The sequence below is a fragment of the Gallinula chloropus genome, assembly GCF_964237585.1.
Source record: "Gallinula chloropus genome assembly, chromosome: 8".
Classification (NCBI taxonomy): domain Eukaryota; kingdom Metazoa; phylum Chordata; class Aves; order Gruiformes; family Rallidae; genus Gallinula; species Gallinula chloropus.
In genome coordinates this window covers 3,868,699-3,890,430 of record NC_140093.1, presented here as the reverse complement: position 1 = coordinate 3,890,430, position 21,732 = coordinate 3,868,699, and the positions used below count along the sequence as shown (strand labels likewise).

General features: G+C 61.3%; 1 protein-coding gene across 2 annotated transcripts; it reads right to left on the bottom strand.

Moving 5' to 3' along the window:
- Nucleotides 1–3,910: 3,910 nt before the first annotated feature.
- Nucleotides 3,911–21,097, bottom strand: LOC311194347 (diacylglycerol kinase beta-like; the record flags this gene model as incomplete). Of its 2 annotated transcripts, XM_084267436.1 has the most annotated exons (25): nucleotides 3,911–4,108; nucleotides 4,574–4,634; nucleotides 4,715–4,835; nucleotides 6,271–6,472; nucleotides 9,114–9,204; nucleotides 10,146–10,210; nucleotides 10,896–11,056; nucleotides 11,386–11,475; nucleotides 11,678–11,763; nucleotides 11,852–11,926; nucleotides 12,049–12,122; nucleotides 12,220–12,333; nucleotides 12,465–12,563; nucleotides 12,692–12,808; nucleotides 13,245–13,333; nucleotides 13,471–13,588; nucleotides 14,526–14,645; nucleotides 14,760–14,834; nucleotides 15,372–15,421; nucleotides 15,800–15,970; nucleotides 16,634–16,873; nucleotides 17,301–17,363; nucleotides 17,628–17,793; nucleotides 19,004–19,080; nucleotides 21,031–21,097. In XM_084267436.1, 25 exons carry the CDS (start codon nucleotides 21,095–21,097, stop codon nucleotides 4,010–4,012), a joined length of 2,691 nt encoding a protein of 896 aa, XP_084123562.1. In that variant the 3' UTR covers nucleotides 3,911–4,009. The 2 variants fall into 2 exon arrangements, with proteins under 2 accessions (XP_084123562.1, XP_084123563.1); XM_084267437.1 differs by lacking the exon at nucleotides 17,301–17,363.
- Between the last annotated feature and the right edge of the window lie 635 nt (nucleotides 21,098–21,732).

Here is a 21,732-nt window from a genome sequence, read left to right as displayed (position 1 = left end):
TCCTGAGAGCTGCCCAGCACGTCTCTGGGCTGGGAGGGGGAATTTCTCTGTCGATGTTGGGGTAACAGTGAGCTTCCAGAGTCTTCCGCAGCCACCCCGTCTCCCAGGGGTGACTCCGGTAATGGTGGGTCTCTTGTCTCCTCCCACTGGGTCCTGGGTGAAATGAGGGGTGCTGCCAACATACACTGACCCACCAGCTGCCTGCGTGCTAGATGGGGGGGTGGTGACGCACACAGAGGGGACGGGGTGTCCTTGCTGCCTGGGGACTGCTCCTGGGGGGCTCTGCAGGCGCTGGAGCTCCTGCTTCCCCTCCTCGTGAGGGATTAAATCACCACTGGTAAAATTAGCAGATGACAGGCTGGTGGGCAGGTGGGTGGGAAGCAAAACCTGGGCTGGGGAGCAAGGCAGGCTGCTGGGGACAAGCTGGGTCATCTCAGAGCTGGGCACAGCTGGTGACCCAAGGTGGCTGCGGCCCCACGCGGATCAGGGACTGCTCAGCACCCCTGGGACCTTGTGCTGCCCCCCAGCATGGGGAGGTGTGATGGGAGCCAAGCGCTGCAGTGGGGTGGGTGGGTGCAGGGGTGTCTTGGGAGAAGATGAAGCCCTTGGAGAGGCAGAGCTGGGGGGGGAGGGGGGTGTGTGGCACTTGGTGTCTGCTAAATTTAGAGGCCTCTCCGGAAAAAAAAAAAAATAAAAAAAAAAGGAAAATCACAGACACCAAATTTAGCTGGTTACAGCTCCAGCTCCATCATGCTGCTGCTGAGAACGCCCCACCAGTGCCCCAAATCATAGAATAATAGAATCATAGGGGTGGAAGGGACCTCGAGAGCCCATATGGGGTCCAACCCCCTGCCAAAGCAGCTCCCTGGGACAGGGCACACAGGTCGGTGTCCAGACGGGGCTGGAATCTCTCCAGAGAAGGAGACTCCACACCCCCTGGGCAGCCTGTCCCAGGGCTCCCTCACCCTCACTGGCTACAAGTTCTTCCCTATGTTGGTGCAGAACTTACTATGCACCTTCTGTTGTGCTGGGGTCAGGCACCACCCAAAGGTGGGGACCCCGTGCCTGATTCCATGATGGGAATCCCAGTGCACCCCAGGACCAGCCAAGTATTTCATCACCATCTTTATTTGAGGCAAGCCCACAGCAGTCCAGGTGTACAGGGCAACACGTGCTACGCTACGGACGCCACTTCCATGCAGGCAACCACGGCTATGCACACAGCAGGGGGGGACAGGGCTGGGGGTCCTGTGGCAAGGGGTTTCCCCAGCACTCGGGGGTCACCCAGCATGGTGCCAGCTTGGTGGGGCGCTCAGATGCTGGGGCTGGGGTCTCCCACTCCATCCCACATCCTTTGTGGGGACAAACAGAGCTGAACTAGAAGACACTGGGGGGGATGGTGGGTTTCAGAACCTCAAGTGTCCCTTGGCTGTATGGGACTACTCCTCCCTGGAGCCAGGGACAGCCAGGCTGACGTCACAGTCCCTGCAGGTCCCCCCCCACCCCTGTCTGGAGACCTTTGCACCATTGGACTAAGGAGGCTGTTACCTGCCAGACCTGCTGACTGTGCACCATGGCACAGCGGAGACGACTGAAGCTGCGTCCCCAGGGGAGGTGACAGGGTCTGTCTCCCTGCTCATTGCAGGGGGACACCTCCATCGGAGCCCATCACTCTATGGGTGGTGGCCCTGGGCTTCCCATGCCCCGCAGGACGCATGTCTGGGTGCTCCCCTTGAGCTCTGAGCCCAAAGGAGCGCTCCTGGCCCCAGCCTGCTGCCAGACCTGTGGTGACAGGCACAGGCACTCGCCTGCTTCCCTGTCTGTGTCACCACTGATGACACCCCCACGGAGACCCCAGCTCTGCTCTTTGCCTGCAGCCCAGCAAACCGTGACCGGGACAAGGAGCAGCTCAGCAGGGCAAACCCGCTGGCTCCTTCCAGAGCCCTGGGATGAAATGCAGGGGCCAGGCCAGATGGGCAGCAGCACCTGCTGCTGTGAACACTGCTGACCTGGGGCGGGGTCATGAAACCCATCACCTCTGTCACCCTCCCCAAACAGCGGGGGGTGTGGGGCACCTCTGGCAGTGGGGAGGGGCTGAGGAAACGGGGGCCACTGAGCCATAGACCCGGGGTTTACTTGGCAGAGCTCTCACCTGGCTACTCATTAACAGCTGCCCCAGGCGACGAGGAGGACGCAGCCGCGTGCGTCATGGTGCAGCACGTCTGCGTATGCAGGTCAGGGCTCTGGCAGCAACCTCTGCCCCCGCCACAGCCTCCTCCAGCCCCCAACTCATGGGCTGGGGGGGTCCCCTGGGGTGCTGCCACCCCTTCCTGGGGCAGCAGGGCCTCACAGCTGCCATGCACAGCAGCCCCCAGCTAAAGCCTGGACAAACCCCCAACGGCACAAGCCCTGTCTGGGAAGGGCAACACCCTTTCAGCATCCCGTTCACTCTGAAGCATAATGATGGCAGCATCCTCTGTGCTGGGAGGGGGATGCCGCCAAATGGGGACCCACAGCACAAGGAGGGACCGGGCACTGTGTCACCAAGGAGAGGGTGGCTTGTCCCAGCTGAGGGTCCCTGCCCTGAGGCACACACCACTCCCAGCACACTCAAGTGCCTCTGCCGGACCTGAGGACTCTGCCTGGGAATGGGGTCTGATTCAGGAACCGGGTTGTGTCCCCTGCCCCAGGGCCAGCAGAGCAGGCAGAAGGTGCTTGCAGGCCCAGGGACCACTTCTGCCACCTCCCAGCTGCCAGGGGTGCCATGAAGCAGGGTGCACATCCAGACCCCTGCCCTCTCCCTGCCTTCGGCTGGTTTCCAGGGAGAAGCTGCATCTCGCTGTCTGTCCCCAGGTGCAGGGTGGTTATGCCACCAAAACCTGCCCATGCAGGCAGGGGGGAGGCAGCAGCAAAGCTCCTCTGCTTCAGGTAGGGTCAGGGGTGACCACTGGCCATCAGAAACTGAGGTGCCACAGCTCCCACCTCTCCCTGTCCCCGTTCAGGAGCACTGGGGCCAGCAGCAGACACCGCTGGAAGAACACAGGCCTGGCAAAGCACAAGGGGACATATAGAATGATGTGGGGGATGTTTCCGAGCAGGAAGAGGTTCTGGATGTCTGTTCCCTGGGTCCCCAGCCCAGGCTGGCAGGCTTCAGGAGAAAGTCCAACGTGGAAGGAGGTGCTGTGGCCACAGCCAGAAAAGGAAGGTGACATCTGTGTCCAACCCAGGCTCATGAAAAGGTGGTGATCCCCAAAGCACAACCCCCCCCCCCCCAAGTTTGCTAAATAAATACATACATAAATAGGAACATGAAGCCCAGAGCTGGGGCAGGGGAGGAGTCCTGGGGTCAGCAGCTCCCCCAACCCCCCCCCTCCCCCAAAATCCTCTTTTTGCCATTTCCACGTGAAGACAGAGTTTTGTCCCGTTCACCCCACGCTTTGTGCTTGTGGCCCTGGTGCTGTCAGTCCCCAGCCTGTCCCTGGCAGCTCCCAGGCCCAGCAAAGGTTGGCTTTGCAGCTGCTTGAGACCCTCTCCTCTAGGCTAAGAAAATAAATAACTTCTCTGATGCACAGGGCTTGGTGGACAGAAAGCCAGAGCAGCAGAACATCAAGTGTCCTTCAAGAGGATTAAAAATAAATAAGTGAAGCTTGGCATTTTTTCTTGGGAGCACGTTCATTTGCAGCTCTGCTGGAGTGGGTGGGGGGGGGAGTTATTTAAATAAAAGGGGAGGGGAAGGGGGGGTGGTGAACCAACCCAGCTGCTCCAGCAAACACGCTCCCTGCACGCCAAGCTTGCCTTCGCCCGCCGCTTCCATCCTGGCTGGAGAAGATGCTTGTGGTGGTTGGGAAGGAGCCTCCAAGCCCTTCCCAGGATAAATCATCCCCCATGGGGCTTGGGGGGTGTTTTCTCTCCCTGCCACAGAACAAGGATTTGGGGACAGACCCCCCCACCCAGCAGGTGGGTGGCTGGGATGCTGGGTGCCTTTGTGCTGCGGCTCCTTGCATGCTGCTTAGTCTCGAGTTCGGTTTCTCCTCTTCAGGAAGAAGAAGCTGCTCTTCTGGGGGGGTCCCAGGAGCATCGGCACTTGGCTCTTGTGGGTGATTTTGATCTAAAAGGAAGGGAAGGAGCCAGCTCAGCAAGGGGGTCCCAAGCCCTGAGCTCCTCCAGGCAGCAAAGGGGCCCAGGGAGCGACCTGAGCGAGCAGGGAGCAGCCCAGCACCAGCGTGAGGAGCCGCTGCCTCCCAGCCAGGGTGGTAAATGTTTAACAGCTCCAGAATCATGGCCAGGCATGGCTGGGATGGGTAGAAGACTTCTCTTCCAGGCAAGCTGCCTTCTGGATGTTGGGGGACCCTACTGTTGCCCCCTGGGAAGGGATGCTGCCGTGCCCACCTGTCTGGCACATCCTTGACCCCTCACAGCTCCACAAGCTCAGGGCTGGCACGGGTGCAGGTGGCTGGGCCCTGTGGCCACCCACCAGCAAGCGCAGGAACCTCCCTCCAACTGGGGCTTTGCTTCCAGCCCCCCTCCCACCCTGGCTGCCTGTGGCAGAGCCGGCCCCTTCCCAGGGACTCACGGTGCAGGATGGCTGCATCCAGGGCTCCCCATCCACCTGCATGGGCAGCAGCTTGGATGTCCTGCAAGGCACAAAGTGAGGGCACACAGGGTGACATGGGTGCCCACCGTTTGGGTGCTCAGCCAGGATGGGGACAAATACCTGATGGTGACAGAGGAACACTGGGCCAGTCTCCTTCCAGCACTCTTCAGCCCGGTGTAGATCTGCCCCATCTCCATGGCGCCCTCCAGCCCCACCACCTCCAGGAGGTGGTCGCTGAGGTCTGCAAGAGAGAGGGATCTGAGTCCATCCCCTGTCCCTGGGGATCAGGGGGCAGTGGGGCTGGTGGCACTGGGGGGGGAGGTGTCACGATGTTTCCTGTGCCCCGAGACCACTGAGCTGGGCGTTTGTCCAGAATCTCTGGAGCAAAAACACTCCGGGTGCAAACCAGTGCCCAGTGCCAGCCTGGAACCCCACCAGCTCTGCCTGGTGGTGTATGAAATGGCGGCAGAACCTCCCTCAGGAGCTCTGAGGCACTGCAGCCGCCTGCCCTCCCCATCCCATCCCATCCCATCCCATCCCATCCCACCCCATCTGGGATGTACAGGGCCGGGGTGGGGGGATCCTCACCAGGAATCTGCTCAAATCTCAGGGCACCAGCCCCTTCCCCAGCTCGTCCTGCTCTTGCAGGCTGCCAGCGAAGGGACCTGGCACTGGGACAAGTTGTTCCACCTCTCATTCCCTTTGGGGTCCTGTCCCCCTGCTAAGCTGACACCCCCCCTTCCCACTTGCCCACCCTCAAGAGGGCACGTGCCCAGGGGACTGACCCCACTCCTCTCACCGCCTTCAGAACCAGCCTTTGCTCTGCCCCACTCCCTGTTGGGGTCACCAGTGAGGGACAGCCGGTGACAGCCTGTGATGGCTGGTGACACCACCGTCCTGGCAGCCATGTGCCAGGGGAGCTATTTCCCACCCCACTCCTGTGCTGTGGGAGGTGTGGGGGTGGGAAATTCGGGCGCTTTGCCTATTTTGCTGGCTGCTTTCTAATCCACCGCGCTGCTGGGGAACCCTGCCAGCACTTGGTGCTGCCTGCACCCTGCCTGTGCCCACAGGGAGGGCTCTGGTGGCCACAGCAGCAGGCATGAGGTGCTGGCTGGGGCATGGCACGGGTACCACGCTGTTCCTGAAACCCCCACCTCCTCCCCACCCCTGCCAGGCTGGCAGCGCTGCGGCGGAGCCTGGGAAGATGCTTACAAAAGCCATCGGTGCCAACGCTGCAGCTCTGCTTCCGGCTCCTCCTCTGCAGCAGCCGGGCACCCGGCCCTGCTGGGGCTGCCTGCCAGCCCCACGGAGCACAGGGGCTGCCCAGCATCAGGCCCACTGGTGACAGGTCCCACCTGAGCACCCCCAGACAGCAGGGAGGGGGGGGGGGGTGTGGATGGTGGGGCACAGGAGCCACGTTCTCTCTGTCCTTTCCAGCCCTGAGAAATATGGTGCTGGGCTGTACCCAGGTGGGCAGAGCCACCCTCCTTGTCCTGTTCAGACAAACCTTTGGGGGCCACCCCAACACCCCACAAGACAGCGAGCTGACAGCAACCCCTCTGGTGCTGCTGCTCCAGTAAGATGTGCCCAACACTCTGGCCAGAACCAGTGGCCACCCAGATCCCCACGTGCCCCACAACCCCTCCCCTTGGCTGCTGCTGGGTCATGCTGCTCACCCTGCACGCAGAACTTGAGCTCCTTGGCGTCGGTGACCACCGTGGCGTGCAGCTTCTCCGGTGCTTTCTTGCCCAGCCGGTTGTAACCACGCTGCTTCTTGGTCTCTCCCCAGAGGTTGGAGCCACCGTACATGCTGGGGATGTTGAGCACAGCGATGCCCTCCAGAGACGCGTTGCTCAGGTCCAGCAGGGTCCCATCACACTGCCGGCACATGGGCAGCGTCAGGCACCGCGGGCTGGGGGGAGCTGGCACCCAGCACCACAGAGCCCAGGCTCCTCTCCCTGCCTGCCCACCCAAGGAGCAGGGACCCCCCAGCACCATGTCCCCAGAGCAAACCCACCCCAGGCTGTCACAGGCAGAGGCTGGAGGTGCAAACAAATCGCCCCGACTTTGCTTTTCTAGGGCTGCCTGCCACCGCCTCACCTTCCTTGTGCTGCTTTCCCCTCTTTCAATATGAATTTTACTACAGGGGTGGCACTTTGGAAAAGCAAATCTCCTATGGGAACAGACAAAACCTCTCCTGGCTCGGTGTCGAGACCCAAAAGAGGAGGCAATGCCACCTTGGCCCTGGAGTGACCTCCATCCAGGCGTCTCCAGCATGTGCTTCCCCATCTCCCCTTGTTCAAACCAGCTCCAAGGAACTGGAGTTGAACTCCAAGTTCAGCTGCCCAGAAACTCTCTCAAAATAGTTTGTCTCCAAGTGCGATTTGGAAACCAGAAACGAGGTGGGAATGAAAAGACAGAACGGTGTCAGGGGGGAAAAAAGTGCCAGTTTTGGAGAGAAAGCCATAAGCTCACACACAGGACTGGTACAACGGGGCTGCCCCACCTGAAAACTCCCTGTAACAGGTAAAATATCTGTTCCCAGCGACTTTCCCTCAGGACTGGGAGCAGCAGCTGTGGGAAATGCATCTTAACTTCAGGTCTTCCCACTCTCACACTTCCCAGGCATCTTCTTTCCGGATACCTCAGGACAAAGCAGCTGCTCTCCAATTAAATCCTGTTTTCTCTGCAGCATCTGTATTTCCCTTCCCGCATCCGCCCCTGACCTGCCCCGCTACGCTCCGGCAAACACCAGCACCCTTCTTCCCCGGGCATTTTGGGGATGCAATGGCATTCCTGCCCTCTCTGGCTTTGCCAAGAGGAATGCCAACAGGGCTGATGAACCCCTGCTGCCACTTCACCTCCTCTAGCAGAGAGTGAAGGGCCTGAGCTCGTTCGGAACACGCTGTCGGTGAGCGCCGAGCGCGCCGGCCGCGCGTACGCGGAGCCAGCGTCTCCCTGTGCTCGGATCTGCTCTGCCTCCCCTGATGTTCTTATTTTTAGCCTCGTGTTGAAAGCAAAAGGCAGGAATTTTCTGGTTTGGGAGCGAAGAGCTGGCTCTCCAAGGCTTGTAAAGGATGCAGATCCCTTGTTTCTCAATACGTGCTAATGAGAGTTTGGTTTAGAGGAAGAGGAAAGCGGCGAATACCGAGTGAGAGGGCTCCAGCTCCTCACAGAATGGACAACGCATCCCACACCCAGCCAAGCCGAGCATCGCCCCGACCACAGGCATCTTTCCTGCCTGTGAGACAGTGGGTACCGACCCGGCCGCGCTGGGATGGGAGTGAGTCGGGCTGCCTGGGGCTGAGGGATTTCCAGGGATGCTGCGGGAGCCTGCTCCTGCCCAGGGGCATGTGGGGCAGGCAGGACCACAGCTGCCCACACCTGCCCACGCACACGCACGCAAGGGAGTGATTTCTCTGTGCATGGCCCTCCCCTGTTAGCATGCCAGCGAGCCACAATGGGCTCTTTCAGCAGGGGCAGCTGACGGCGCGCTGGCAGCGACGCTGGAAGTAGAAATTTGCAGCTGGGGGAAAAAGCAAATTCATTTCCAGGAGCTGTAGGGGAACGAGTGCCAATTTCCAAAACAAAACTGCCGTTTCTCTGCAAGGCTGACAGTTGCCTGGGAGCCGGAGGGAGGACGGGCTGCTGCTTTCAACTCCACATGCTGCCGGCTTAACGCTTTCGTGCCGGACGGCCGGGAGCACGCTGGGCACCTTGTGAGGAGCAGGGAGGCACCTGGCACCCATCTCCAAGCAGCATCAAACCCCACAGACATGGGTTGATCTCCCCCAAGGACAGCGGTGTAAAGGGGGTGAGATGGCTGTACCCCTGCTCCTGCCCCTTCACACCAGCTGTTCCCCTTCCTTGGGGAAAGGGGGGAGCTCTCCATGAAGAAACAGGCTTCAAAGTCTCTCTGCCCAACACCCCAGCAGCTCCCCTGGGTTCTGCCCACCACCCTGCGCCCACCACCCAGTCAGACCCACACCAGCCCACTGCACTGGTTTGTTTTGACCCCTCTCCTCAAGGCTGAGTTCTGAGAGGGGTGTTTATCTGGAGATAAGGAGAGGTGGAAGTTTACAGCCCAAACCCCCCCCAGCACAGGAGCAGAGAAACGACAGCGCTGTTAGCAACCACGGGCCCTCCTCCCCACTCTAATTAAAGGCTGTTTCCATGTCATCAAATGAGGGCTGGGAGTAGACACAGAGTTTACAGAAAGAATATTCCAGGCACGTTCTTGAATACAGCTGGGAAGGGGTGGGGGGGGCAAGGGGAGGGGGGGAAATACAGGGCTATTCTTCTGCCTGCAGCTGGCCGGCTCTGCAGTAAGGATTGCACAGTGGAAGAGCAGGTCCTGCCAGCCACGGCATCCTCCTGCCACTGTAAGGGGTCAAAGCTGCCACAGCACCCTCTCCCCAAAAGCCAAAAGCCCTGCCTGAGGGACACACAGGTGACAACTCCCCAAAAAAAAAAGGCTTAGTGCTGTGACTGGAGCCAGGGACTGTCCTGGGAAACTCACCTCCACCTCAATGTAGTCATGGAGCTTCTTGCAGGTGGCTGCAAAGGTCTCTGATGTCCCAAATTCGAAGTACCACAGCTTGTTCTTCATCCTGGGGCACAGGGCAGCATCAGCATCCTGCTCCAGAGTCATGTTGAGCATCCCAATGGAGCAGCACCTTGCCTCAGCCAGCAGCAGCAGGTGGGAGACAAGACCCTTTCTGGAGCCGTTGTGATGGGGACACGAGCCATGGATGGGGAGGGCACACCAGTGTCACGGCCCCAGGGAGCCAAGGTGTGGGATGGGGTGGCTCAGGCAGACCTGGCTCTGTCATCCTGCTGAGGGGGAGGGTGGGCAGTCCCTCGACACGGGACAGGGTGCTTCCATTGGCTCTCAGCAGAGCCAAGCATGGGCTGTCATCTCTTGACAGGGCACCCTGGAGCTGCTGGGGATGGGGTGCCCCACGGAAAGGAGAGGTGTCCCCAGCCTTCTCATCCTGCCTCCTGCCCTCCCCACAGCCTGCCAGGCAGCCCCTGTGCTGGGCTTTGATTGGGGAGCTGTGAGCCGAGGGGAGACGAATTTCAGAGCAAAGCTGGATGCTTTGGTCCATTTGGGATCTGTCCAGCAGGAATTTCTGAACACAGAGCAGGGGTTCACAAGCTCCTGCTGCCATCACACCACTTCCACCCACCCCAAGCATAGCGGGAGCGAGCCACAACCTGCTTGCCTGCCCAGCCCTGCTCCTGCCAGTCACTAATTATAAAGCATGAACGAGCATAACCAGGTGTGTGACCAAGTCCAAGCAGCCTGCTGCACTGCACAGGGCCTGAAGGAGCACCCCAAACCCCACTGTGCCCAGCCCCTGCCCCCAGCCATGCCTGGCACATCCCCTGCCTATCCCCTAAGGTTGGCTGTAGAACCGCACACCCTCCTCAGGCTGCTGCCAGTCCCGTGGGGATAGGGGGGTGAGAGTGGATCAGGCCCCAGCACGTCCAGTTTTCAGGGACATGAGACAGCCCTGTGGCAGCAGCAGGGACCACAGGCAGCTCTTACCTGCTGTTGAATTTCTCAGGGTGCTTTTCCCGCATGATGTGGAAGCGGTGGGCGATGGAGGCATCCTGCAGGGAGAGGGAGCGTGGGGATGTGGGCAGCTCGTGGGGGAAAAGACCCCCCCTCCCCCATGCTGCACCCTGGAAGCACGCACCAGGATAAGGGGGCTCAGCTCTTTACCCTCACTGCCAGCCCCCTCCAGCACAGGGGTGCAGCGTGGGGGCTGTGCCAATGGAACCAGGCTGCTCGGTAAATGTCAACAGGCTTGTTAAGCGAGACATAATTAGTGTGCTTGGCCTCCTTCCCTCAATCATAAGGGCTCTGCATGAGGGTGATGCTGAGGGAGGGACTCCAGGAACAACCCAGGACCCTCCTCCAGTGAGTTAACTGGGGAACGGCTTGGAAGAAGGCGAAGGAAAAGTCAGGGAGGGAAGTGTGAGGTGCTGGCACCTCTCGAGTGCACCCACCAGGCCAGATCGCTCCAGCTACTCCACTGAGGTGCCTCCCACCAGCTGTGATTCCCCCTCTGACAGCTCGGATCTGTGCAGAGACTGTGGCCACAGTTCCCATGCTCTGCTGGCCTCCAGAGCTCTTCCCTCCTCTTTGCTGTGCCCAGGGGGCTACGGTGGGCATGGTGTGGCTCCCACCTGGGCAGGGATTACTAACCCTGTACTGCACTCTCCCTCCAGCTAAGAAGGATGCTTGCCGTGCTCCAGGCTGCCCCAGGACCCAGCCCTGCCCTGCAGCACTCACCACCCCGATGGAGAAGTAGTTGTTGATGATGGTGGATGGCACAGGGTCTCCATGGGCCTCCCTGTCGCTGGGAATGACGTCTATCTGCCAGCGGTCCAGCATCACCTCGGTGCTGTGCTCAATGTCTTTCAGGACCTTCATCAGGTTTCCTCCTTCGTAGCCTGGAAGGGAAAGAAGGTGGGGGCTGGAGGAGGAGGAGGAGGAAGACGAAGGGGAGCGTGGCTGGAGCTCGTTGGGTGCTGAGCACCGGGGGGAGCCTGGAGCTGCTGCCACGGCTGTGCCAGCGAGATGCCCAGCTCCTCCATTCGGTGGTGCAGAGGCTTCAGCTAACAGCATGGGCTGCTTTCTTTGGGAAGGCATTAGAGGCCCCTGGACTGAGATACAGCCTCGAGCCTTGTCCCAAGAGCCTGGGAGCCCTCCCACCCACCCAGCTGCACTGGACAGTCCCCACAGGCCAGCCACCCCTCAGGGGATGCTCGCCCAGCCTTACCTCCTCCCCAGCGCAGGCACCGGGCCAGGTCATTGCCCGTTCCCAGGGGCAGGACGGCCACCGGCGGGTGCTTCACCAAGTTTGCCTTGTCTGCGATTCAAGGGGAGAGGTTTGGGGCTGAAAATGCTCATCCCTTGCTCCTCTCCATGTCCCTCTGGGCCAGCAGCCCAGGGGCAATGCCATGGCAGGACCCCTGCCCCGCTCTTGCAGGGGGAATATCAGGAACCTGCGGCAGCTGGTCAGGGATGCAGGCGGATGATGCTCTGCAGGAGCACAGCTGCTCCTCGCTCACCTATGCAGTCCAGGATCCAGCCCACTGTGCCGTCCCCTCCACAGGCAAGGACACGGAAATCCGGAGTGTCCCGGAAAAAGCTCAGCCTGGAAAAAGCCAGGAGAGACAAGGGGTGATGTAGGGGACTGGAGGCCAGTGGGAAGGGGCAGAGCATCACCCACAACGTCTCCTTACCCTGGCGCGGGCCCGCCGCGGTCCAGGTTGTACACTTGGCGCGGGTTAAGCAGGTAGTGGAACTTCCGGAGGACTCTAGGCAAAGAGAGGCACCAGGGGTGCCACACAGGTGAGTCCCCCTGTTGGGAGAGGTGCCAGGGCAGCCCGAGGGACCCGCAGCCAGCCCCTGGCCCAGGGGAGCTCTCTCTCCCACCTACCGCTCTCCTTGCCTTCCTCCGCTCTTGGGGTTCACAAGCACCAGGAGAGGGTGTGTCCCGGGCCGGGGGCTGATCTGGAGGGCAGAAAGCAGAGCTGCAAATGCCCGGCCGCTGCAGGGCTTGGCGTGTCCCTGTGGCAGGGCCCTCAGGAGGCCTGGCACAGCAGCCTACCTGCAGGCCTTGCCCGTCCACTGTGGTGGAGTTGAACTTGAAGCCCTGGTTGTCCTCGGGGCTGGTGCTGGCAGGGGAGTCGCTCTCCGATCTCCGGCAGTGGGACTGCCTGTCCTTTGGGGAACAGAGGCACGGATGCATGTGCCACCCCAAAAAGGGCGGCGCTGGCAGCCTGGAGAGGCCAGTTGGCCGGGGTGATGCCCTGCTGGGCCCCTGCTGCCTGCCAGCAAGGAGGGGGCACTTACCAGGACGACGGGGCAGATGTAGGAAGGCAGCAAGATGTGGTCACGCAGCGGGCCCCCGTCGCACTCCGGCTTCACATGGGAAGCACATTTGTTGTGGAGCTGGAGGGGGCAGGAGGGAGGCATGCTGGGGAGGGGACACCAGGCCACTCACTGGCCTCTCCTCTCCTGGGGCCGGCTGTACGGGGTGCACTGAGGGTGCACCCAGGCCCCCCCACCTGTGTACTCACGGTGACTTGGCACCAGACGCAGTGCAGGCCAGTGATGCCCTGGTAGCACTTGATGCTCTTGTGGCATCTGTCACACTTCACAGGGGAATTGCCCTCAATCCAGGTATGCTGCATCATCTGCAAGGCACAGCGTGGTGTGTGTGGGGTGGGGGGATACTGGGAGGAACAGCACCCACTGATCTGAGGGCATCTCCTCTCCGTTAAGGGCTGCCTCCATCATTTGGCCGTTGTGAGAGGATGGAACTGACCCAAACCAGCCCCCTGCACCGCTGCTGTCCCTCCGTGCTGCTTTGTGCAGCATGTCGAGGACCCCCGTCCCCTGCCCAGAGCCACAGCAAACCCCAGGGCCAGGCATCTGGCGGGTCATACCCTGCCAGGCTATGGGTGTTGGGAATGCCCATGTGCTGCTGCCCAGGACTCGAGGGACAAATCCCTGGGGAAAAAGCCATGGAGGACCAGGGCAGAAGATGGGGGTAGGGGTGGTCAGCTGCTGCTCTCCAGGAGGGCTCTGCGGGATTCATGCCAGCTCAGAAACATGGGGCAGCCTACTCACACTCGTGTTCCTCTTGGACTTCACGTAGGTGCTGATGCAGGAGGCGATATCTTTGGACACGCACCGCTCGTGGACGGTGTACTTGCAGACTGCCAGGAGAGAAGAGGGTGGGGAACAGCATGGGCACTGCCCCCTCCTCACTCACCCCACAGCACCCACAGGGGTGCCCAGTCCCTGCCCCCAGAGCAGTGGGGGCGCTGGGGTCTGGCGAGGGGCCGGGACTCACAGGAGCAGCAGAGGCCCTGCTTGCGGACCCCCAGCAGCATGGTGCGGCAGAAGTTGCAGTAGGCGGGTTTCTTGAAGTGCTTCAGCCTCCAGGCATGCTGCCCATCGTCCTTCACGTTCTGCAGGGCACAAGAGCAGAGGGCTTGGGGTCACTCCCCCACTCAGCCCACAGCTTTTATCAGCTTTCTGGCCTGTCAAAGCCCTCCCCTCCCCTGTCTGTGGGAGTTGACTCACAGCAGGACCACAGGCTCCCCCCGTTTCCCTTCTCCCCAGTGTCCCTCAAGCACCCCTGCTGCCGTGCCTCCCCCAGCCTGGACCCCAGGCACACCCAGCTCCTGGCAGTCCTGGCACTGAGCTCTGGCTCCCTGCAGCCCCTCGGCGCAGCCCAGCCAAAGGGAAGGTGACTCTACACCTGGGGCCAGGCCACCACCACCTTGTGTGGGGTGACCACCACAAGCCTCTTGCAGGACCCACTTGAAATCCCCCGTTTGCTTGAGCCCTGCTGCCAGAAGACCCGTGCCCCCTTGCTCCAGGGGAAGCACACACCAGGATGGGCACTGGGGAGCCAACCCACCTATCTCTGCACAACCTGTCACCCACTGGGCAGGGCTGTGCCTCCACGAAATTAAAAGACACCACAGGGAAGTAAGGGGAGTGCCAGAGCACCCCACCTCTGTTCTCTGAGGCTCCCCCCAGGAGAGGAGCTGGCACTTGGTTCTCTCTCCATTAAATATTCACCAAACCGGAGCGCGCTGCGGTCCCAAGGAGCAAGAGCCCAGCCTGCCTGGGCACGGCAGCCGGCCACGACCGCAGCTCAAATCTCAGCTTGTAAAGGTTTGGGGGACAAAGGCCGGTCAGCAGCAGCAGCAGCAGGGTGTGTGTGTGGGGGGGTCTGGTGGGGCCGGGGACTGGCGCGGGGCTGCGCTGTGCCGCGCGTTGCCGGGGGTAGGGTGCCCTCCCGTGGTCCCTCCATGCCCTCCATCACCAGCCTCCTCTCCTCTCCCCGCTCTCCTGGCTGGACCAGGCCGAGAAGCGGGTGCTGGCACAGGTACTCACCGTCTCCATACCCAGCAGGACCAGCAAGGGGATGGTGGTCATGCCGCCCCGGATCCACTCCTCCAGCGTCACGGTCCCGTCGTGGTCATAGTCGATCTCCTCCATCATCGCCTTCAGGATCTGGAGGAGGGAGGAGAGGCGGTGACACGGTGATGCTACCGGCAAACCCTGGCTGGGGGCTCCAGCTCAGAGCCCCCACGGCCCCCCCACCCCCGGGGCTGCCCCAGCACTCACAGGCTTCAGCTCAGTGGAATCCCACTCCAGGTACTCGGCCACGTGCACCATCTGGTTGATGATCCGATCCAGCTCCTGAGCACAGAGAGATGAGGGCGCTTTGGACAGCTTTTGGCAGGGAGCACACACCCAGCCCCACCACCCCAGCTGGGGACCTAGCAGGCCTACATCTCCATAGGCTCTCCCCACCCCTCAGAGGGCCAGTGACACCCCCACTTCTCCAGGGGTGCTGGGTGCTTGCTCTCTCCTCTGAAAAGCTGCCAAAAAAACCCCCTACTTGGATAGAACAGACTTTTCTTTGCAACAGGTTTCAAGGGAAACACCCAAAGGACAAAGAGAAAACATCCAGAGGGTTGGGGGGAGAGCTGTGCCTGATTTTTCCTTCTCTAAAATGCTGTGATTTGATGCAGGGCTATAGTTGGCAGGGGGTGGGTATCTTCTAGCCGCTGCTGGATGCTGTGGGGCCAGCGGGCATCCCCTGACCACAGCAAATCCCCCACTGCAGCTCAGAGCACCTCACTGGGGCAGCAGGCATCCCTATAGGGCCCTGGATGTCTCCAGCCACCCCTCACCCCACAGCCCCAGCTGCTTTCTCCCCGAGGGGAGGCTTACCGAGCTGTCCAGGAGGCCATTGCCATCAGTATCGTAGAGGCGAAACATAACTGGAGGGAGAAGAGAAGCCGGCTGTGGGTGAGAGCCCCGCGTCACGGTGCCGGGGCTGCGGGACAGGAGCAGCACCCTGCCAGCTTGGCCCGGGTGAGGTGTGACCCAAGGGCCTACCGGACCGTGGGGTATCAGAGCGAAGAGGCAGCCACCCCCCAGCTCCCCCCCTGCCAGACACAGGTGCTGGTGGGGGGGGGCAGAGCAGTGACACTGAGCAGTTTTCTCAAGCGATTTTCGTGTTTCAGCATTGAAAAGTGAGCAGGAGCATCCAGCCCCTCACCTCTCCTCATGGGAACCCTCCCCAGGCTCCACCTCCAGTCCCAGTCCCCTGTCCACTCAGCATGACCAGTAGCCCAATCCCACTGGGTCACACTTACACTCCAGCTTGTCCTCTGCCCGTCCCCTCTCCAGCAGGGACAGGTAGCAGACGATGTCCTTCAGGTGGACCACCTGGGCCAGGGGGGCAGGGGGCGGCAGGGGGGCTGCTTTCAGGGAGCTGTGGCTCTTCCGCAAGCTGAAGGGTAGTTTCTTCTCCACAGTCCTCGTGCCTGTGGGCAGGGAAGCAGGGGGTGGGATGAAGGCTGGTGCCAGAAGCCACCCCCAGGAACACAGGGCTGGCAGCGTGAGCCCTGGGGCAGGGACCCACTCGGTGTGGGGCTGGGTACCACTGCAGGAGGGGGGCTGAACACTGCCAGTTGGTCACCAGGATGCAGACCCCACACCAGGACGAGTGATGGCAGCCTGTGGGGTTGTGCCACCCAGCCCAGAGGAGCCAGAAGACTGGCTGGTGGTGGGACGGATCGCTGCAGGGCCGGACAGCCCACGCTCACGGCTGCCCACACCGGCAGCAGCCTTCAGCAGATGGCTGCTCCCAGCAGAGCTGCCCTTGCCAGCACTCCCCCCCTTCAGGGCTGGCAGGAGCTTGGCTGGAGGCAGCCATGAGTTACCACTCCAATTGCCCCTCGCTAGGAGCTGCTGCCAGGCAATTAAGATGTTGACCGGCAGTGGCTCCGTGGGATGGGATAGGTGGCTTAAGTTTGCAAAGCAAAGGTGCCAAGACAACAGGAACCCACTGAGTTTGGAAGGTCACTGCCACCACCCTGGGGACCCAACCAGCCATGCTGCTGAGGCAAGGTATGGCTGCACGGCTTGGGAAACCAGGGAGGGCTTGTCACTGCCCGTGTCCCCCACAGAGGCCCTGTGGAGCTCACCTGGTGACTGAGGGCTGAGCAGGGACCCAGAGGAGATCTTCGAAGAGCCTGAGGAGTTGTGAACAGAAGGGGTGCCAGTGGTGGACTTCTGAGAGGAGGACCTGGACCAGCTCGGGGAGGCATTGGGGATGGATGCTGGGGTGAGGGATGCTGGCTGTGGTTCAGTTGTGGTGCCGTGGCAGCTCTTGGGCTCAGAAGCATGTCGCCCCAGGGCACTTAGAAGCGTTTTCCCATTGATCCCTGCAAAGCAGACATACACCTGTGTGCAGTTTAACACCAGGGTGCAAGCCCCTTCCTCCAGAAACCCTAATCAGGCTGGCACCCCAGCCCCAGGGCTCTCTGAGGGACTCTGCAGCAGCCCCTTGCCCTATTGCCTGGACCGGCACCTCCCAGCAGTACTCAGCACGTCCCAGCAGCGCTCCTGTCCCTGGGTACCAGCTGCCACAGAGCTCAGGACCAAGTGGGGAGGACACAATCCTCCACCACCACATGCCAACGTGGCAGCCGAGCACCCAGGGGGGGTTTCTCCCTTTCCTTTCGCAGTTTATAGTCCTTTCAGCAGATGGCTCCAAGTGCTGCAAATCCACCCAGGCAGTGGCCAGGGGAGGCAGGAGCAGGGGGCCCAGCACCCATCCCCTGCTCCAGGCGCAGCTGCCCACACCGGTACCTGTGACAGGGGCACAGGCCACCTTGGTCTGGATGGAGGTGCCAGCATGGAGTGACTTGGGCTCTGAACACATGGAGGAAAGGGAGGAATCAGCACGGCACCTTGTGGGTCCCCCACCCCAGGAAAAGCTCTCTCCTCCCCAGAACAACGCAGGGTCCCTGGGAGCCCGTCCAACGGATGGGACAGAGCTGGGCTGCGTGCTGGCCCTGATGTTACCCACTACAGGTGCCACCCTACAACCTTTGTCCCCGTGGAGCAGCACTGGAGTGAGCCCATTGTCACTGTGCCACGACGTGCTGGCTGGGTGCTGGGGCAGGGCTGGCTCACCGCGGGTGCTGAGCTGCGAGACGCCGGGGCTCTGGCGCTGGGTCTCCGGGGAGGCTTGGCATATCTTACGCTTGAAGGAGGTGAAGAGGTGTTGGCACAGTTCCTCAGGCACGTCCGCCTCCAGGTAGGTCTTCATGAAGAGGCGAAAGCCCTCGTAGTCGATGGGCTGGGGAGAGGGCAGAGGAGGTGCTGGAGGGGCCATCAGCACCCCATGGGGATGCAGAGCTGCTGGTGGCAGGGGGACAACAGTGCACTGGGCCCCCCCCACTCACCAGGCACATCAGCTGCAGAGCCCTCCCCAAAGCCACCTGCTTCCCAGATTCCAGCAATGGGACCTAAAGGGGCCCAAGGGTAGCAGGGCCAGAAACCCCCAGGGCCCAGAGTGGCTGAGCTGGGCCAGTGGCATTCAGGGCAGGGATGGGAGGAGCTGGGTGGTGGGAGGTGGTGGGACAGCATTTGGCCGGGATGGCACAGCAACCAACCCACCTGCCTGGGGGTCTGCAGACCCCTGCCCGGTGGGCAGCTTGTTGGAGGGACAAGAGGCTCTGACAGAGCGGGCTGCTCAGCTCTCAGCAAACATTTGAGGAACTAAACACAGACCTTCTGGCATGGCCAAAGGAGGCTGGGGGCGTTGGAGGCAGAGGGGAATAATGAGCTGTGCTCTGCAAGGCTCTTTCCATCCTCCTCCTGAGGTCTCCTCGCCTCCTCCCTCCCCACTGGGCATCCCCATCACATGGAGACGCTGCTTTCCCTATGGCTTTTGTGGCCCCAGCTGGAGCAAGGGTCCCGTGGTGCCCTTGAATAGCAGGGCAGTCTCATTGCCCCTCCTTGCTGCATTCAGCCCACTGCTTTTTCTCTCTCTGCCTCACTCCCCATGATTACAGCCCCTGTGCACAGCTCTGTCCTGCCAGCACACTAATAGGTCTCTCTGAAAGTGCCACTTGGAAACAATAATGCCAGCCTTCCCCTGGGCAAGGTGCAGGGCTGCCCCTGTCCCCGCACTGGCAACAGCAAAGCCATCTGCTCAGGTAAGAGCCAGTCCCTCCTGGCTCCTGGCTGGCAAGGAGACACCCCACAAAGCTCCTGGCAAGGCAGCCTGCAGCCAGCACAGGATGGCAGTGTGGCTGCAGGTCCCAGCAGCATCAGTAGGATGGAGTGGGATGGGGTGGGACAGGGTGGGAGGGCAGCCTGGTCTCCAGGATGCCTCAGGGGAGATGCAGCAGAGAGATGCTCCCCGTCTGTGGGAACATGGGCTGTGGGGAGAGGCAGACAGACAGACCTGCCTTCCCCTGGCTGGTTTTAGCTGCAGGAGCTGGGCTGGGGGAGTCAGTGGGGGGCAGCAGCGTGGGGGGAGGCTGGAGGGGCCAGGGCCATACCTGTTCAGGGTTGTACCTCGAGAGGACGCCATCGCCATGGAACTCCTCCAGGACATCCTTGAGCTTCTTGGTGGAATCTGGGGAGGCAAAAGGCGTCACACTGAGCATGGCATCCCCTTTGCTGTTAGATCACCATTTGGGAAGGTGGAGATGAATTATCAGCTGGATACACAATTTCTGGCTCTCTCTCCATGCCTGGGAAGGAACCAGCCATGCCCTGCTTTTCCCTCCTGCTTTCCAGAGTGGGGTAGGTATGTAAAGCATGCCAGCAGGGATGGGGCCTCTTCCTCCTACGCACGTGAAGATAAAGGCAGACACTGGGCAAGGAAAGCCTGGACCACCCCCAGACTGCTTGAGAGTGATGCTGAGCACAAAGCCTGGCGATCCGGGTCCTGGTCCCTCCACATGGTTTGGGTGGCTGCCCCCATGCTGACAGCTTGTGGGTCCCAGCATCCCCTCAGCAGTCTGAGCCGCCCCCAAAGCCTGCCCTGGGCTTCCCATCAGCATCTCTGGGAGGTGTCAGGAAGGAGAATGAGAAGGGTACTGCTCCAGGCCCCCAAGTTCTGGCTAGGTGTCCTCGGGGCTGGAGGGACATGGGTCCTTCCAGAACTGAGAAATAAGGGAAAACTGTTAAACCAGATCAAGGAGGGGTAACGTTAAGCCCTAACCTTCCAACACAGACCTCTGGGTTTGCCCATTTAAAAGGCTCTTGGCCACACCAGCCCTGTTAACTGCTGTGAAATCCTCTCTTGAAGCAGGGGGGCTGTGCTGGCTCCTGCTCCCCCCAGCCCTCCCTCTCATGAGGATGGAGCTCAGCACTGGACCGACCGTCTAGGATGCCAGGGGCAGGTCTGGGGGGTCACAAAGCACAACTGGAGGCCAGCGTGTGCTCAAGGAAGGGGGTCCCAGCCCCAGGGCTGGGAAGGACCCACAGAAGGAACCCCAACCCTGCTCCCTGGCTGGCTGCCAGACCACCTTCCTGGGGAGGAGGCAGCTGCCCGCGCTGCAGCCTTGCTCATCACACTCTGATTAATGGAACCAAGACGCTGTACATGTTCCCAGCTCAGCATTACAGATGGTGTTTTACAGCCTGCGAGTCAGGAAAGCAGAGCCCGTTCTCCAGAGAGGAAGGACAGGATGCAGACAGTGACGCTGAGCACACCCCTCTGCCCATGGCCCTGCCTGCCCCTGCCTGGGATGCCCAGCAGGTAGGCAGAGAGCAGTTTGGATTGACAGACTGTGCCTCCCAGTGTCCTAAGCCTTGACCCTGTTTGCCTCACCCCTACAACGGGCAGCAGCACCATGGGCAGCCCCGTGGGGGTTCATGGGGTCCCTTTTCCCTCCCAGCACTCTGCTGTGCAGCCACAGGAGCCCGTTCACCCCAGGGTTGTGCTGCCCTGAGATTTCACACCCCTTCTCCCTCTGTCCCATCATCCTGACAGGGTTTTCCTATCCTCTCTGCCCTGCTCTCAGCACCTTTCTGGGCTGTGCTGCCTCTCCACTGCCCAGGCTCCCTCCCTAGCTGCTCACAGCCCCAGGACCACCCCCCCAGCACTGCCACCAACCTCCTCTCCTCAGCAGGAGCTGCAGGAGAGGCTTGCTCTACAGAAGTGCTAAGTAAAATTACCGCAGAGGGTTGGCAACTCGAGCTGAGCCGTGTTTGGGAAGAGCCAGCCTGCTTTCCTTGCTGGCATTTCGCTTCCCTAACAAACGTGGGAGCTGGCTGCCTTTGGAGGGACCAAGCTGTGCTCATGTGTGTGTCCCCCAAAGCTGGGGTGATGGGGAGAGGGGGGGCAGGACTCATGCTCTGATAAATCCTCCTGGGTGCACAGGCACGGGGACTCCTCTGCTGTGCCCCACTGGCCAGTGCTGGGGGTCAGGCACCTTCCCAGTCTCCCCATCCAAAACACAAGAAGTCACCTAGCTCTCCAGGAGGACACCAATGCAGCACAGATCAACAGGACCTGTAAACCCCTCCCTGTGTCCTGGGTGGGGGAAGCATGGGCTGGGGGGCACAGGGTACTCACAGTCTGTGTACTGCTGGAGCTGGGCAAACTCAGCAGGGCTGAGCGAGATCCACCCACCATCACTCATCTTGGGGTGGTGGGCCCCAACGTGGGGGCCACAAGCCGCTGCTCCCACCGTGCCAGGCTCAGCGCCACGTCGGCTGCTCGGTCACATCGGCACCGTGAGGGGCTCAGGGGTCTCTCTGCCTGCTGGCACCATCTCGCTGAGCACGTGGGCAGCAAGCCCTGGAGCTTCAGAGCACCTGGTCAGCACCTTCCTCCCTAGAGAAGAAAGAGAGGAAGGGGGAGAGGTCAACAGTGCCTGGCCTGGGGCAGGGAGAGGCCAGCTCCTGCCTGCACCCGCTGCCCTGCTGCAGCCCCCCAACCCTCCCAGGAGAGTCACCTGCAGCAGTGGGGCTGGCACAGGGGGTGCATGGGCATAGAGGTAGGGTGCAAGTGTGCTATGGGGGGCTCCCACTCCAGGCACCCTGTGGGAACGCAGAAGGGACATGCCAGCTGCAGCATGGGGCCAGCAGACATAGGGGTGAGGGCAAGGAAGTGTGCAGAGCCCCTTGCTGAGCATCCATTTCCAGGGGGACCCCTCTGCCAGGCAGCTGGGACGGTGCCACCCACAGTGGTCAGGGCTGTGGCAAGGCCAGCGGGCTGGGAACAGGGCTTGTCAGGGCAGGAACGGAGCTCGTGGCCTTAATTTACCCCCAGCAC